Source organism: Monodelphis domestica, chromosome 2, assembly GCF_027887165.1.
Source record: "Monodelphis domestica isolate mMonDom1 chromosome 2, mMonDom1.pri, whole genome shotgun sequence".
NCBI lineage: Eukaryota > Metazoa > Chordata > Mammalia > Didelphimorphia > Didelphidae > Monodelphis > Monodelphis domestica.
The window spans coordinates 513,653,977-513,671,874 of NC_077228.1; the positions used below are offsets into that span (position 1 = coordinate 513,653,977).

The 17,898-nt window shown below is 51.4% G+C and overlaps 1 protein-coding gene across 8 annotated transcripts in view; it reads right to left on the reverse strand.

Moving 5' to 3' along the window:
• Positions 1-17,767, reverse strand: part of ZSWIM7 (zinc finger SWIM-type containing 7) — a 55,715-nt gene extending 37,948 nt beyond the window's left edge. For 3 of the 8 annotated variants that reach the window (XR_463534.3, XM_007485811.3, XM_007485812.3), the window contains exons 1-4: positions 17,042-17,140; positions 13,606-13,627; positions 10,451-10,553; positions 2,361-2,465 (exon numbers count right to left, since the gene is read on the reverse strand). Coding sequence is in view for 7 of the 8 variants with exons in the window: in XM_007485811.3 (XP_007485873.2) it covers positions 2,361-2,465; positions 10,451-10,553; positions 13,606-13,627; positions 17,042-17,117 (306 nt within the window). In the remaining variant the exon portion in view is untranslated. Of the gene's footprint in view, positions 1-2,360; positions 2,466-10,450; positions 10,554-13,605; positions 13,628-17,041; positions 17,141-17,422; positions 17,562-17,586 lie in introns of those variants that run through there. The other 5 variants (XM_056819689.1, XM_056819692.1, XM_016429315.2 and 2 more) reach the window with 3 other exon arrangements.
• Positions 17,768-17,898: the final 131 nt, after the last annotated feature.

Here is a 17,898-nt window from a genome sequence, read left to right on the forward strand (position 1 = left end):
TCCTCCTCAGGAGCTCTTGACTCCAACGTCCTGGCCTGGACCAAGAAAGAAGCCAGAGGTGGGTCGAGAAGAGCTAGCACGAGGAGGCCTTTCTACAAAGCCCACAGAGAACTCAGAGAACCTGCCCTTGCCCCAGATGCTGCATCCCTCTGTGCTGGGCAAGCGGAATGCCTCAGGACAGAAAAGCCCTTAAACTGACGGCTAACAGGGACGTCAGGGGATGGGACGCCCTCGGCTGCCCACGGCTGCAGGAGGCATCGGCGCCTTGTTAATCCAGAGCAGGCAAGCCAGTATCTAAAGCTGGGGGGGCCCTTTTTCAGCCACGGAGCTCCGGCCTGACAAGCTTTCAGAGAACTGAAAGCTTCCTGCATCCAGCTGGCTCTTCCTACCAGCGAAAGGCAGGGGCGGTATGGAGAAGGCCCGGGGAGGGGGGGCTCCCTGGTCAGAGAGATGCAGAACGGAATGCTGGCACCGAAAAGACAGATTCTCATTCTGTGTATAAGGAAACTGAGGCCCAGGCGGAAGGCTTTCCTCACGTGACCACCAAGTGGTGTGGCCAGACACGCGGTCCTTTCTTCTAGGCAGGCTGGTGAAGCCGGGGGCCCCTTTCATAAGAACGTTCTGAAATAACTGAAGGAAGTGCTCCATTTCAGTGAGAGCAATTGGTGAAAATAATGATGGAAGCCCTAATAGCCAATCATAGATTCCAGGATAAGAACCCCCTCGTCGCCCCTCTTGGTCTAGGGTTCGTCCTACTGGCCTTTGTGTTTTATCTGGGAGAAACCAGAGAGAAAAAACTCACCAGCCCAAAGCAGATCATCTCACTTCTGCCCAACCCACCACAACCACCTCTCTCTCTCTTAAACCCTCCCCTTCTGTCTTAGAATCAATTCTGTGTATTGGTTCCGAGGCAGAAGAGTGGTCAGGGCTGGGCCGTGGGGGTCAAGGGACTTGCTCATACGGCTAGGAAGTGTCTGAGGCCAGATCTGAGCCCAGGACCTCCCGTCTCTAGGCCTGGCTCTCCATCCGCTGAGCCACCCAGCAGTCCTTTAAATTAAAGGGAAAAATACCCACTCGCTAAGACTGCTGGGAACGAAGTCCTCCGTCTCCAGGTGCGAGCCCCTGGTGATGAAGGGAAAGGGAAGCACGTGGAGTCTCGAGGGCCCCAGAACAGGCTCGGTCTGGGCACGAGCCACAACAGAATGCAGGAGAGGCAGCTGGAGGGCAAAGGACTCGCGTGGCCCCAGCCAGCCACCCACAACATGCTCTCCTGTCCAGCCAACCAGAGGCCTAACGCAGACTCCTGCCCTTGGGCGGTTATCTCACTTGAGGCTCACAGTACCCGGGGAGGTGGGTGCTGGCATGATCTCTGACTTAGTAAATCATGCTCTGTAGCTGGATCTGAACGCGGTTCTTCCTGCCTCCGGGGCCTGACACTTTATTCACTGCATCAGCAGCTATTCGAGGTGATGGAAAAACCAACTCTATCAATGGTTGGTTTCTTGTCTAAATAGAATAAATAAAACAAATAGCTGCACCAAGGGGCAAATTGGGCGGGTGGGGAACCTCATGGGCCAAGCACACCGCCAGCTGTGCCAAGGGCACCAGACCCTCGAACCCTAGCACTGCCCGAGACGGCGGCAGACTCCAGTGGGAAGGGATGGGAAGGGCGGTGCCGATGCTGCTGGGTGGCTTCTTTCCAGTGCTCAGCCTCCCTGAGCCAAGGATAGAGTTCAGGGGGTCCGAGAACGGGGATGGCAAAAGCGCTCTGATGCCTGCAAGCGTTTTCCTCTGCACTCGTCTGTATTTTGTCCTGTGCATTTAAAGAGGAGATTCTGAGAAGGGGGCCCGAGAAAGGCGGGGACCCCCTTGCTGAGGGCGAGGGAATAGACGCACGTCTCCCCTTTCTGGAGGAAGCCGTGGCTCCCTCCTGCGGCGGACAGTGTAGATGTGCTCCTGGGCCCCCTGGGCCAAGGCAGCGTGCCAGGCAGGCTAAGGAGAGGAAGGGCATCCTGGGGCAGTGGACAGTCCTGGCTGGGCTCCCAAGACCCGCGCTCCAATCCCTTCTGTCCCTTACAGACTGCGTGACTGGCCCAGGCACGGAGCGTTCCTGGCCCTCGGCTCCCTCTACCCCGGATCTCGGATCCCGCGAGCCAGGGCTATTCCCAGGAGGCCTCCTGACTGGTGGGGAGGCTGAGCTGAAGCGCGGCTGCGGAGCCCAGGCCCGGGACCTCGGAAGGGCCAAGGCCGAGCGGCGCGCAGCTCTCTGAGCAGAAGGGGCGCACGAGCGAGCAAACGCGTCCTCTTCTGCAAAGGCCGCCCCAGAGCCCGAGGATGCCAGCCTGGCTCACGCCCCTTACCAGCAGGCTGTCGCTCTTCCGAAGCACGGAGAAGGTGAAGGCCGGGCACGAGCAGTAATGGCAGGAGGCAAAGCACGTGTACACCTTCCCGGAGCTCCCGAGCACCTGGAGACCAAAGGCAGGGCTTCAGACCACACGGAGCAGTGCGTGGGAGGGAGAGCTTTGGGGACCTCCCCGAAGGGAAACGCTGCCTCCCGTGGCGTGGCCCAGCCCCCTCTGCAGCGGTCCTGACGCCTGTCTGCAAAGACGCGGCCGCTCCGGACCCCACCCCCAAAGGCGCTCGTGGCCCGAGCGCGGGAAAGCCTTTGGGGGGGGCCTAGGCGTGGGGGGTCAGGCAGCCAGCCAGGGGCCTCGATGGACAGAGCAGGGGATCCTGGTTCAAATCTGGCCTCCGACATGTCCTGGCTGCGATCCTGGGCCAGTCACCTCAAGGCCCAGCCCTCGGCACGGACTGTGAGACCTCGGAGGGACCAGAGGGCGGAGACGCGCTCGTCCCTGCCGGGGAGCCCAAAGGAGCCCTCGGGCCGAGGATGCTACACAGCAGCCGGACACACGGAGCACGCGAGCGGCAGAGGCAGGTCTCAGGGCTCGGCCCGCACTCACTCCGAGGCGCTTCAGAGGAAGGGAGGGGGCCGAGGGGGGCCAGGGTGTCCCTTGCGGCTTGGGTCTATGGGTCGGGGGGTCCCTGGGACCAAAAAGCACGTGGAGGGCCCTTAATAAGGGGGCTGGACGCTACCAAGAGGCGGGTTTAGGTTGGCTGTCAGAGAAAACGTCCAAGCGTTAAAGCTGCCTAACGGCAGGGAGAGAGCGTGAGGAGGCCGGGGGGACTCCCAGGACCCCCATTTCACAGAGGTTTGGGAGGCTCGCTCGTGTGCCCAAGGTAGGATCTGAGCTAGGCCTGTGACTCACGTTTCAGGATGGGGCTCGGATGCATAGGGATCCCTCGTGCCCCAGCTGGACCTACCAAGCCAGCCCAGGCGGGCGGCCATCCGAAATGCCCCTGAGGCGAGTCTCGGCCTTCAGGATGATGGCTTAAGGCAGGAAGAGCCCGCTCTCCACGCGAGCCACACTCTTGGCCTTCCCTGCCAAGTCTGTCTACTGGACCAGAGAAGGGGTTCTACCACTCCTATTCCTGATGGGCTCTTGGCTTCTCTTGTGGGATTCTCACTGTTAGGGCCTCCTCGAGGGACCTCCAAAGGGTCCATTTGAATCTAAGCCATCCCCTGCTGCTACACATGTCTAGTCATGGTGGGGGGGAGGGGGGCGTCCTGGGGCCTCCCACAGCACCGGGACCTCTCTGGGGCTCGACGCTGCTGGCCCTGCATCCTGGCCTCTTCTCTGCCCTTTCTCCGGAGCATTCTCATACTGACCAACAGTTTCATCTCCCACCTCCAGGCCTCCAAACCCACCTTCAACATGTTCCAAACCAAGCTGGCCCTCCTTTGGCTTCATTCTTACTAGCAGTGAGCCACTGAACGCCTCATCTCCCACGCTCATAACCCAGGCTTCATTAAATTGATTCATTCTATTGATTCTGGGCAGCTAGGTGACCTAGAGTCAGGAAGACTCACCTTCCTGAGTTCAAATCCAGCCCCAGACACTTAGCTGAGTGACCCTGGGCAAGTCACTTAACCCTGTCTGCCTCATCTATAAAAGGTAAGGTTCTAGCATCTTTGCCAAGAAAACCTCAAATGGAGTCAAGGAGTCAGACACGACTATATCACGATGACTCAAGAATCTGATTCTACCCCCTCAGGATCCCCCAACCAGATGCCACCACTTGAACACAGATCCTCATTGCCATCTGACTTAACTATTACATAGGGTCATACATCTAGAGCTGGAAGAGAACTTAGCTATCATCTAGCCTAGGCTCCCCCATTTTACAGATGAGAAAACTGAGGCAGACAGGTTCGAGACTCGGGCTGGTGGCCCCGCATCCCCTCCATATTCCCCTACCTTTCCCTAGCACCAGCTGAACTTCCTGCCTTCTCCTCCTGGCCCCCTCATCCCCAGATCTGGTCCATCCTGTCTACGCTCAGCCTTTAGAGTTCTCTCTTGTCCACCTGACAGCTGAAGCCAAGAGATACCTGGTGAGATCTTCATCCAAAGAAGTCCTAAGCAGCAGCCTGGAATAGTGGCTGGACGTGGGCAACCTTGGGCAAGTCGCCTTTCTGGGTTTTAGCTTCTGCCTCTACCAAACAAGAAGCCTGGACAAAACAAGAGGGGGGTCCTTTCTGCTCTCGCTGCTCTAGGATTAGGGGAGACGTGGGTTCTTGACCCTTTTCTGGTAGCCTAAAACAAAGCTATTTTTTATTTTATGGTAATTGATGTAGGTTCGGAATTTGATGATCTCTCTGCCTGGGTGGCCTAAATTTTAATTGTCTCCTTAGAATTCTGGGGATTCTTGCTATTTGCATAGTGTTGCTTGTTCTTGACGGTTCTGGGAACCATCCCAGAAGTTTTCTTGTAATAATATTGATCAGATTCTTTCTTTTTCACTGCGTTTAGGGATACGGCTATTTCGGAGTTCTGCCCTCCAACACTTGTCCTCCACATTTTTCACTTAATTGAATTGTTTCTAAATAGGCTTCCAATTCAATTAGTTTCCAGCCTTTTCTTCCTCCTACTTTTTCTCATGTACAGATTTGGTAATGTGGCACAGCAGACAGAAGCCAAGCCCACCTCTGGCCCAGTCTGATTGTGTGACCCTGGGAATGTCACGTCAGCCCTCAGGGCTCTAGGCAACTTTCCAAGATGGAAGTTCTTCTTTGTGTCAAAGACCTCGGCTGTAACTATGTACCCCTTTTCAGAAAACAACCACTGTTTTAAATAACTGAAGGAAATGCTTATCTTACGTGAGAGGAGAATAACAAATAAAAATGACATTTCTTTTCTCATCCAAGTTCATGGATTCTTCGAAATCTACCCACGGATCCTCTGGAGGTCCAGGCTAAGGCCCCTGCTCCAGGGTAGAGAAGGTACCAACCCGCCTTAGTGGAGGGTATCCTCACTCGAGAGTTCCTTATACCAAAGAGATCCCAGATCCAGGCTCGTCATCTCTTTTCGGCGTGGATCGTACTATCCACTGTTCTTTACCCTCACCTCATTTAATCCTCTTTTTTTTTTTAGTTTTTGGGGGGAGTTTTCATGTATTCTACATCATTGTCCATTTTTTTGAGTCATAACCTAATACTTTACAACAGCACAGAGGCTGCTGGTCACAGAGGGGTTTGGGCCAAACTGTAAAGCCTTTGAGTTCGGGCTTGGTCATGACCACTATGCCTGCCACCCAGGACCCGCCTTGCCAAGAGTGGAGGCCCCATCACCACATGGTGTTCAGTGGATGGAAACTTTTGATAATAGCAATTCTTCAAGAATCTCACTTAACTCTGGTCTCAGACCCTTCCCAGCTGTGTGACCCTGGGCAAGTCACTGGACCCCCACTGCCTAGCCTTTACCACTCTTCTGCCTTGGAGCCAATACACAGTATTGATTCTAAGACAGAAGGTGAGGGCTTAAAAAAAACAAAGAAAAAGGAAAAAAAAAGAATCTCACTTATGGCAGTGAGGGGGATACAACTTACACAAGTGGAAGAAACGTCCACACCGAGAAACTATAGATCACTGAAGTATTAAAGTACAAATGTTATTCTTTTTTCATTCCACTTTAATATTTTTAGCTGCATTCAGATTTTTTAAAAAACTAATTCCTCCTGGTTTTTTCCCCCCAATTAACGTGAAACTTTCTTGATTCCTGGAAGGTATCTATTGGGTTATCGCTTGGGGTTTCCTATATTCTGCCCACCAATACACCTCTCCTGGTGGTATTCCCTTTGTTTCCCTTAGTTTGTGAGTTTAATAAATCAGAGCTTTTCTTGAGGTGAAACATTCTAGGAAATGATCAGCCTTTCTGCTGCTGTTCTGAGGTCTGCGAGGATCATGAATTCTCTTTCCAGAAGTCTCCTCTGTTGTCTCTTTTCTCTTCCCATTACCTTACATTAAGCCCTTCTCACTCTAGAATATGGCAAGAAGCTCCTGGATGGTCTCCCTGGTTCTCCTCTCACCCTAACCAATCTATCGGAGTAGCCTTCCTTTACTGCTCGTTGGCTAGAGCTCCTTGTTCCCAAACCTCCCCTGAGGCCCCCCTACTTACTAAATAAAGGCCAAGCTCCTTGGCTGAGGAGGCCCAGTGGACAGGGCACTGGGTTTGGAGTCTGGAAGACCTGAGCTAGTTTCCCGCCTAAGACGCCGCCTGTCGTGTTAGCCATGGCAAGTCCCCTCTTCTTCCTGAGTCTCAGTTTCCTCATCTGTAAGCAGGACACTGGCTCCCAGGTTTCTGGAGCCCTGTGCTGCTCTGGACCCAAGACCCTGGCCTGCCGTTCCAAGGCCTCTCCAATCTGATTTCAATCCATTCTGGAGCCCCCTTTGCTCGCACTGGATGTTCCGAGGCATCAACACAGCTTACTCTTTCCCATCTCTGCCTTTGGCTCACGATGTCTGCTAACCTGAAGTGCTCTACCTTGATTTTTTTTTTAACCCTTACCTTCTGCCCTAGAATCAATGCTGTGTACTGGTTCTGAGTGTCTGAAGCCAGACTGGAACCCAGTCCTCTCTAGGACCTCTCCTCTCTAGGCATGGCTCTCCATCCACTGAGCCACCCAGCTGTGCCCCCTTGACCACGACTCTTAAATCTCTCTGGGATTTCCTCATGGGTCAAACGAGGGGGCTGGGCCCCTAAGCACCCCTGAGCGCAATGATTTCCCAAGAAACCTTTTCTAACTCACTCGTTTGGACATTTCCAAATCTGTCGCGCCTGAGTTTACACCACTTCTCTCTCTGTCCCCCTCGGAAGCCTTTACAACCTGCCTGGCGTCATAGCTGGGTGTGGGACGTCCCCTTCGCGCGTCTCCCTGCAACGGCAGAACTGTGGCTTAGCCGGGCACCCTCCGGACCGGCCAGCACAGCCCCTGCCCGGCAGGCATTCGAATGGAACAAGGGGCTCAGCCTGGAGACAGGCACGTTGCTGCTTCCTCTATGGAGCAATGGTAGAAGAACTTCCCCGGAGTGTTTGGAAACCCCAGACTGAAGCTGCAGAGGGAAGAGGTGAGAAAGGCTGCCCAGACAGACGGAGAATGCCCGGGGCGCGTGCGAGGCTCCACGAAGCACGGCACACCACCGTCGGGCCTCTGGGCTTGCACACGCCTGCAGGCGGCTCTGCCTCCCTGGACAGACAACAGGGCCTCGAGAGGTCTCTGCGTGGGCAGCGCCTGGTGCGCACGGATGGGACGATTCTCCCGAGCATCACGCGGGGGTGTGGCAGGACGCCGCTGCCACCGCATGGATCTTGGCACCAATCAGCTGGCTGGCACCTTCCCTGGCCCCAAAAGGCTAAGTCTGAGCCAAGGAGCATTATGGGAGGTGGGAAGCACTGAATGCTTACTTTTACTCTTCTCCCACGGTAAGTTCAAGCAAATAACGAAACTTATACGGGATGGAAAGGGACCTCCTCTTCCCAAAACATATCTGAGTTCTCTCGGGGGGAGTTTTTTGGTGCGATGGTTTAGGTGATTTGGGGGATAGTTTGGGCGACCATTTGGACAACAAGCTTTGCTTTGTTTTTAGAGGGGGTACATTAGGCAGAAGGTGCCTGTGAGTACGTGACTACCCAAGATTTTCTGTTCCCAGCCAGCTCTTGAGAGGGTGGCTTAACTGAAAGGAGGAAATCATCTATTTGAAAGGCACGAGGATGTTCTAAGATGCAGCAGATACAAGGTTGGACTTGGAATTGGGAAGGCCTGAGTTCCAATCTTGCCTCAGATACTTGTTAGCTCTGTGACTGCAGGCAAGTCACTTAAATATTCCTGGGGCTCAGTGTCCTTCTCTGTAAAATGAGGAGGCTGGAAAAGATGATCTCCGAGCCCCTTCCAGCTCTAAGCCTACGGTTCTGTAAATGAAACCAAACCAAGAGGATGGGCACCTCGTTCCCGAGTGGACTTCAAAATTTCTAAACCCAGAACCAGTGGGTAAATAAGTGGAACGTGCTGAAGCCTGCAGAGCAGAGTCCCAACACCAACGTTTGGTCCCCAGGATTGGGGACAGACCAATTAGACAGGTGCCTCATGGGAAGAAAGTCAGCTTTGGACCTGGCACCCAGGGCGACCAATGGGATGTCTCAGAAAGACCACCAGCACATCTTTTTCATGTCCTCCCTAATTGGAAGACCCTTGACACTAGCCAAGTACAATGAAATGGGACCATGAAGAACGATCCCAAGGGCGTGAAGTTTCCACAGTCCCATTTAATTCAGAGTCTGGGCTGATTGCCACACTCCAAGGAAGTTAGCGTTTTTACGATAAATAAGGCAACCCAATATAACACAGGATGTGAATAATGAAAACTAAACAAATGAAAATAACCACTGGGAAAAGGAAAAAGTCAACTATGATGGAAAACGTCTCAAGCAAAGTCATTAGGGTCTTAACGGGGTCATCAGAGAGCCGAGCATCGCCGCAGACGAAAACCCAGTGTGAATGGCACAGCTGTGGGCAGCCCCTGAAAACGAGGAGCCAGCTGGAAGCCAGCTTGCCTAGGTCAAGTGCTACATGGGATTAAAAAGCAAAACAAAGTTGACACAGGGGGACGTGGGAAGAGTGGTCAGCCCTCTGCACCTCTCCTCTCTTCTTCAGAAAAGCGGGGCCTCTTCACTACAGAAAAAAGTACGCAAAGCCCAGCTGAGAGAGAAGGAAATGATCTCTAGCACGAGAATGATGACATCTACAAGGCTCCGAGCTTCTGTGGTCCAGGGCAATGGCCAGTGGGCTATTTCCTGTGCCCGAGGACAGGGGTCCGAGACAGTGAGCTGTCTATTTCCCAGGACAGAGTGATCCCGCTGAGATGCCCCTTGACCTCTAGTTGGTAAATTCCATGTGACATTCTTTTTTTTTTAAACCCTAACCCTTCCACCTTAGAATCAACACTGGGTATTGGTTCCAAGGCAGAAGAGAGGTAAGGGCTAGGCAATGGGAGTTGTGACTTGCCCAGCTAGGAAGTGTCTGAGGCCCATATCTGAACCCAGGACCTCCCATCTCTGGGTCAGGCTCTCAATCTACTGAGCCACCTGGCTGCCCCTCCAAGTGTCATCCTTAATGACAAAGTGGTGACACCAACGGGGCAGGCAGAATCTGTCCACTTATTCCACAACTTCCAATAGCCATGTGACTTGACATGAATCCCTGGGAAGAGCTGCCCAACATGGTGTCCGTCTCTTCTCAAAAACTCCAGCGACTCCCGATTACCTCAAGGTTCCAATGCCAAGGCCTTTGTTAGGCATTTAAAACCTTTTTCAGCCTCTGGGCCCTTCCTGCCTTTCCAGTGATCTTTCTCCCCGCCTGCCCCCCAACCCTGTTCACAGCCTGTGATTCCGCACCCCCATTACTCCATGCCTGTGAGCAGACTGGCTAACGCCCTATAACGTCCACAATGCTCTGTCCCCCTCACCTTGGCTCCTTCCAATCCCTGGTCTCTGCCTGCTGGAGGAGTCCCTTCTGAGCACCCTAGATTCTAGTGCCAAGCACGGGGGCTCTGGGAGGGCATGGCCTGTTTCGGCTTTTCTTTGTTGCCCTAGCGTTTCATACAGTGCCTGGCACACAGCAGGCACCTGATTCACGCCCACTGACCGGAAGAGGTGATGATGCTAAAGAGCTTGGGAAAGAATTGTGCCTCTAGTTCCAATCACGGAAAAGTCACAATTGGCCAAAAAGAAGGAATTCTTTCTCCCCCCCCCCCCCCGCCCCCATGCTGTTTGCATTTCCTGTTTTCCATCCCATAAAGGATGCATAATTTCTGACATTCAGCTTAATGAGGCCCAAGATTAAATGCCCATTTACTCTCAGTCCCTGGCTAATTCTGAGGCTGCAAAGGGATTCTATTTCAATTACTAACAGTCAAATGTTTCCAGGCAGGTCAAATGCTTTCCTAACATACAGGAAGTAATCTGACTATAGCATTCCTCCAAAGTAAGTCCAGTAAATACACAATTTAAATGTAATGAGAATTTCCCAGCATGGAAATTTCTCTAAAAAACTCTACCTGATAGACGATTCTCCCGCTAGGAGAGGCGATCCGGGTGACAGAGTGTCGATCGACAAGATCCAAAGCCTGGACAGCAGAAGGGCCAAACAGAAATTTCAACCTAGGAAACAGAAAGACTTCAGATCAGACCAACCTTCTTCCATTGCCATCTGGCATCCTCCAATGAATACAATTAAGAATAACTGAATATGCAAAGACAAGGCGAAAGAATGGTGCCAGCCCTCTACTGTGGAGCACCGGGCGTTACAGTAGCATCCCTAAATGTTTTAGAAATGGGCTCAAGCACTAATGCATTGTTGGTGGAGTTGTTGTGGACTGATCCAATCATTCTGGAGGGCAATTTGGAACTATGCCCAAAGGGCTATAAAACTATGCAAATCCTCTGATGTGGTAATACCACTACTGGGTCTGTAGTTCAAAGAGATAATAAAAATGGGGAAAGGACCTACTCGTACGAAAATATTTATAGCTGCTCTTTTTTTGGAGACAAAACTGGAAATTGGGGAATGTCTGAGGAGAAACTGTGGTACATGTTGGTGATAGAATAATATTATGCTATAAGAAATGAAAAGCAGGATGTTTTCAGAGAAAGCTAGAAAGATCTGCAGGAACTGATGAAGAGCAAAATAAGCAGAACTGAGAGAACATTGTACACAGTAACAAGAATACTGGGTGGTAATTATCTGTGAAAACTTGGCTACTCTCAGCACTGCAATGATCTGGGGCAATCCTGAAAGACTTACAATGCTTCCCACCTCCAGAGAAAGAACTGTTGGAGTCATCTTTCACATCAACGTATTTGTGGTTTAATTTCATGGTTTGGGTTATGTGTGTTTGCCCTTACAATAATGATTAATATGGAAGTGTGTTTTGCAAGACAATAAAAATATATTTTTTTAAATGGGCTCAAAGTCAACAAAAGGGAGCCCATCAGGAACTTCCACTGGGACTACTCGGGTCCTTGGTGATGTTCTGTCTCCTTTGCGGAGTTAATCTCACCATATCAAGACTTCTCTAAAGCTGTCCATTTTGTTAAATGTTTCCTTAAAAAAAAATTACTTATTTACTTATCTACCATCTTAGAATCAATACTCTGTATTGGTTCTAAGGCAGAAGAGCCGTAAGGGCTAGGCAATGGTGGTCAAGTGACTTACCCAGGGTCACAGTCAGGAAGTGTCTAAGGCTACCTTTGAACCCAGGAGCTCCTGTCTCTAGCTCTGGTGCTCTATCCACTGAGCCACCCAGCTGCCCTCTAAAAGGTTGCCATGCAACAGGAGGCTGTGATAGCAGTTTCCTGAACTGTCTTGTGTCTCCAATATGGAGGAATCTCAGCAGATGCAAAGGGCGAGAGAGCTAAGGCATGAAGTTTCAATCTGGGGCTTCAGTGGGCCCCCATGTGCCCTTTGCTAGGGAGGGGGCAGAGCTGTTCCAGTCGGATCAAACTTGGCAGCCTCTCTGGGGTGAAGAGTGTGTAAGTTTAGAGGAGAAGAGAAAAGGGCCACGTTGGCAGTGTCTGAAGTCCTGAGATGAACCTTCAGCAGATGCCGGTAATCACTGGTCAGCACGCTCACCTATAATATTTCCCTCCTCATCATAGACCAGTATAGACAAAGACCATCCAAGGGGACCCTAGCTAAGTCTCCCCCTCCACCTCAATTCTAGGTCAATTAAACATAGGAAATTACTTGAGAGGCCCAAACTTTGCCAAAGTTTGGAGAGGGGGGATTCTCTTTCCGGTTTAGGCAAGACCCAATCCAGAAAGAGTATTTAAAAAATGAGACATCCCTCTTGCTTCCTGCCAAGACTCCCCAGTGGGGCATGAATCCGAGCAAGTAAACCAAAGCTGGGATTCCCAGGACTTGCCATCCGCCTTGGGAAGCTTCACAAATCTTTGACTTTTAAGGAAACCGGACGGAGGCCCAGCTTCCGTAAAGCCAAAGAGGACACACCAGGCACCCACTGGAAACAGAAAGAGTAGGGGACCAAGCCAGAAAATAATATTCCTCTCTGAGCTGTGACAACCACTAAATGTGGTTGGCCAATCTCCGGCCAATCTCCAGCCAATTTTCAGCAGCAACAAGTAAAGACCGGGGGAGTCCCGAAGCCAAGATGGTTAGGAAGGTTGAGTCACCCTGCGGGCTGAGAGACTTTTCTATTTCTGAAAGAATGTTCCCAATTTAGAACAGATTTAATAAGACAAAGCCTTTGAGACTGAGGTCTAGGGAGGGCAGGGGCCTTCCAGTAGGTGTCCAGCCTTCCACCTGGCTCGACCCACCTTCCTGATTTCATTCCAAATTGATACAGGCAAACATAGATATTCATATTACAGATGTGTGTAAATATATAATATAATGTATATGGAGAAAGACAGAGGACCAGACTCATGGGGGGGGGGGGGGGGGACTCTTCTGCCCTCCAGATTGAAAGCTTCCTTTTTCTGATAGGAAAGATCTTATCAATGAATCAACCTGCATTTTTTTTTTCAGTAAAGGCCAAAATGGGAATTTGTTTTATTTGACTTTGTTTCAAAGGTTTTGTTTTCCAGTTTCGGAAATCAACCTGCATTTTTCCAACAGCACACAACAAAGATTTATTAAGCACCAACTGTGCGTAAGGCATGATGCCGGGCACAGAGGGAGCTGAAACTGCTCTCCAGAGTTATCCCTGCTCTCTTAAGCGCCTGACCCAACGGCCTTCGCTCCATCCACCCCCACAGACCCAAGGAGGCGTTGAGAAAAGATCATTCCCATCTGGTGGGGAAGGTGGGCAAAGGGGAAGCAGCAGCATTTCAGGTGGACTTGAAAGTTTGGGTCAGATTTCACCAGGCAGAGAAGGAGGAAAGGGAATTCCAGGTAGAGGGAATAGTGTGTGCAAAGGTGAGGAGGATAGGTTTTACTGGTTGGGAGAGGGCAAAGGGTAGCTCAGTTTGGATAGAGCATATGGGGGTGAATTATCAGGTTGAAAGAGAGGTGACAAAACTGAATTGGGAAGGGCTCTGAGTGGCAGGAAGAGGGTTATTTAAACTTCTGCCCACAAGCGCTGGGGAACCACTAAACGTCTGAGCCGAAGAAGGGCAAGATCGGATATCACTCCACCACCCCTGAGAGCCCAAGTTCCCCTGCACCCCCAGCCTCAGAAGAGCAGATACTCACGCCAATAGGAGTTCATCAGGCACTGCAAAACAAGGAGAGGAAGAAAAGTCAGCCTCTGCTGAATGCCGATTGGTGAGCCTAAATACTGACCCATAGAAATATAGACATAAAAGCTCTTTCAAGGCTATACCCCGCAGGCCTCCAAAAGCTTTCAGGCTCCTGTCTCCTAACCAACACTACTGGAGCTCAATAAAAACAAATGGACTTGGGCAACCTAGATGGCTCAGTGGATGGAGAGCCAGGCCTACAGACAAGAAGTCTTGGGTTCAAATTTGGCCTCAGACTTCCTGGCTGTGTGATCCTGGGCAAGTCACTTAACCCTGTTTGCCTAGCCCTTAGTCCTCTTCTGCCTTGGAACCAATACACAGTATTGATTCTATGATGTAAGGATTAAAAAAAAATAATAAAAGGATTTGACATCCTGAAAGAATAAAATTCCAATAAAGGAAGGATGTTTCTATAATCAATTCTCATTTAACTCTTCCATAAAATGATTTTACTCTGATGACAAGAAAGGACTTAAGAATGTTCCAAGTAAAAGTGATTGTAAAAATTAATCTTTAAATTCAGCAAATTATCCCTCAGCCACTAAGAGTACAAGTGAGTATGATTAACTTGTCTCTCCCAACCCAGAGAGCTCATAACTGGTCCCTGCTGTCTTACTGATGAGTAAGGAGAGACAAGAAGGCTGCTGGGGGAATGCCTAGGTCACCCTGAATGCTGACACAGTGGTTGCACTCCTAAACTTTTTCTTAAAACTCGGAACTTCTGTTTTAGAATTAATAGTGTGCGTTGGTTCCAAGGCAGAAGACGACTAAGGGCAGGCAATAGGGGTGAAGTGGCTTGACCAGGGTCATAGCTGGGAAGTGTCTGAGGCCAGATTTGAACCCAGGACCTCCTGTCTCTGGGCCTGACTCTCCATCCACTGAGCCCTCCAGCTGCCCCTCCTACACTTGTCAGTAAGCAATAAAGAGCCAAGAGTGGGGTTTCATCCTGGAAAATAAAAAAATCCACCTGGAGGAAGCGACAGTGGCTTCTCTCGCGGGGTGAGCTCCAGAAATGTTGGCTCCTTTTCCTTTTGGAATGGGTTCACATGGGAGCAGCTGACATGAGATGGTCTTTGAAGCCCATTCCCTCCCAGCTCGGTTCTGCTTAAAACCAAACAAAGGCCCTTGATTTGTTCTTGCACATTCCCTTGAGAATGGAGATGTCTCTTCGAATAATACGACTGCAACATGCAACATTTTTAAATAGACGTCTGGGAGAGCTAAGAAGATGTCCTGCTGCCCCTCTGCAGAAGAGGAGCTTAGGAGGACGGATTACCGCATATAGCACTGGGCACAGCTGAAGGACTGGCCGGTTTGGCTGAAATGCTCTTTTTAATCTTGGTTAGAGGATGGCTCATGAGGTGGGGGGCAGGGAAGAGACATCTGGACATGGAGGGACGGAAAAATGAAAGCTACTGATAAAAATAAGACCAATTAAGAAAACTGGGGGCAGGCAAATGATTTCTATATAGAATCCAGGGACGTCTGCCCTATATACACTCACATTAAGAATAATGACAGCACTGCTTACTACTTGTTTGACTTCAGGTCAATCACTTCAAGTTGTTGAGCTACAGTTTCTTTGTCAATAAAATGGGGAGACTGGACTAGACCACCTCCAGTGTCCCTTCCAGATCCTATGATGTATCTCCAGCTGAATGGAGCTTGGGAAATCCCACTACCCATACCTCCTCTCTGCTCCCTCCCTTCCAGCCTGGCCATCCTGTCTGACCAGAGCTCAGCACAACAGAATGCTGGGCCCAGACCTAACAATTCTCTTTCGCCTTGGTCATTTTAGCACTTTTGCCAGTCAATTATCACCCACTCCCACTCCCCTCATCCCCTGCTTCCTCCTCTTGCTCTGGGAACGGTACCTTACCACTGGCTCTGGAAAGGGGAATGGGAATCAACTGCTCTGGGGTTCTCCTGTGACTTCCAAGGCCAGAGCACCCATTTCTGGTCCCCATTTTTAAAAATTCCTTACCTTCTGTCTTAGAATATTGGTTCTAAGGCAGAAGAGTGATAAGGGCTAGGGAATGGGGACTGAGTGATTTTCCCATGATCACACAGCTAGGAAGTATCTTAGGCCAAATTTGAACCCAGGACCTCCCAATCTTTAGGGTTGGTTCTCAATCCTCTGAGCCACCTTGCTGTACCCCCTACTCTTCTACATGAGCTGTCTCCCTTTGTTCTATTATAATCTCCTTGAATGCAGGGACCACTGAATTTTTGTATATGTATCTTCAGAATTCAGCACACAGGCAGGCACATAGTAGTAATGAATGAATGAAAAAACTTTTATTAAATGCCTACTATGTGCCAAGTCCTGTGCTTAGAGCTGGGGATACAAATAGAAGAGAGGCCTCACTCTCAAGATGTCTACACTCTCTTTGGGGGGGACAAAAATAAGTTTAGTTTTCAGATAGAAATACCTGAAGTTCTAAGCATGCGGCAGCCGGCAGGAGGCTCTGGCTAGCTTATGGGATGGCAAAGCCCAGAGGAGGTTGGGTTACATCGTAGATGTTGGCCCAGTAAATGGTAAGACCTGGGGTCCTTTCGCAGGCCTTTCTACATATTCACTATGATTCTGACTATGGGGTTTTATGGATTAGAGATCCTAATTATGAGGACACAGGGGCCCTTTCCCCTCAACAATCCTGCAGTACAAGTGGCATTATCTCCACTTCACAGGAAAGGGAACCAAGGCTCAGAGTGGTTTTAGGGATTTTCCCTGACATAGTCATTGGGCTGGGAAATGCTCGAGGTGAAATCTGAACCCAGGCCCCAGAAGACAAGAACGTTGGACCCACAAGCAGCAGCTTAAAATTAACTGCAGGATGAAGCCATGGCTCTTGTTAGGCAGGAGCATCCTCTGCTGGTCACTTGGGGGGGGGGGGGGGAGAAGAAAAGCCAGAAGATTCGCGCAGTCCAGAAGCAAGTTTCTGCGGTTGGAGATGGGGTTTTAAGGAACACACACAGCCCCAAACCCGGCAACCACCCCTTCCTCGGTAAGCTGAAACAATGCCAAACCTTACTCTGGCGCTCGGTGCCAGCTCCGCTGCTGGCGGCCAAGTGAGCCCCCGTGCCCCGGGGCCATGCCCCCTTTCCCTTCCGCTGCCTTCAGTGATGCCACCTTGGGAGGCCGGAGGGACAGAAAAGAAGGACCCCAGGCTCGGGTCAGCCCAAACGGTTCATCGATGTTCCTGAGGCCCAAGGCAATTACCTTGGGAGAAGGGGCAGAGTTCCCCTGGAAGCCAGGGCCTTCCTCCGCCCCCTACCCCAAGCATTCCTGAAGGGTAGGGGCAGGGTCGGGGGAGGGTGCTCTTTGCATCTCCAGAACCTTCTACAACTCCCAGCCCCCCCCCCCCCCCTTCGGACCGACCTCCTACCTTTGGCCAGGTCCCTGCAGGTGGAAGCGATCTCGCTCAGAAGCTCCTCCACAACCACAGGCAGCGTAGCCCTCATCTCACCCTAGGAACCGAGACAGGGGCCGCCAGTCAACCACTCGCAAACATTTCCTGGAAAAGGATCTCTAAGCGCAAGTCACCGCCGAGGGGCCTGGGGGGATTCTGGCAAGACGAACTGGGAACGAGAACTCGGGCAGTCACGAACCCCAAGGCTGAGGAAGGGCTTAGGACAACTCGAGTAAGGGGTCTTGGGTTCCAATTCCAAGCCTTGCCCAGCGGAGGCTTGGTTTCCTCCTATATCCCACGTGGAGGCTAGATGATGGAATCTCGGGGGCCCTGAACTCTGGGGAAGCTCGCACTCACGCGAGAGGCATTGAAGACTGAGAAGGAATGCAGGGGCCAAGTCCCGTGTCGGTCCCATGAGCTTATCAAGTCAATGGGGGTTCGGCCTCCCGCTCTCCGGGAGCTCAGAAAGGACTAGTTCCTTAGCAGAGACCGGGAGTGGGCGGAATGATCTCGCTATGCACCCTGGGACTTGAAGTTCCAGCCCGAATCCCGTGAAGCCGGAACCTTGAGGCCTGCCAGGAGACAGAAGGTTTGGGACTACTCGGATTCCGTCCCCGGAAGTTGGGGGCCTGCGAAGCCACCTCGACGCGAGAGGGAGGGATCCCTAGGCACGTGGTAGAGCCTGAGGGCGGGGCCTGGGAAGGAGGGGGAAGAGCCTAGGTCGGGCCATCCAGGCTGACGGCAGCGTCTGCAGTGTCGGATCCAGCGCCTGGCCAAGTGACAGTCCGCCCGCCGCCTTCCTCCCGGGCAGCCCCGGCTCCTCTGGGCGAGGC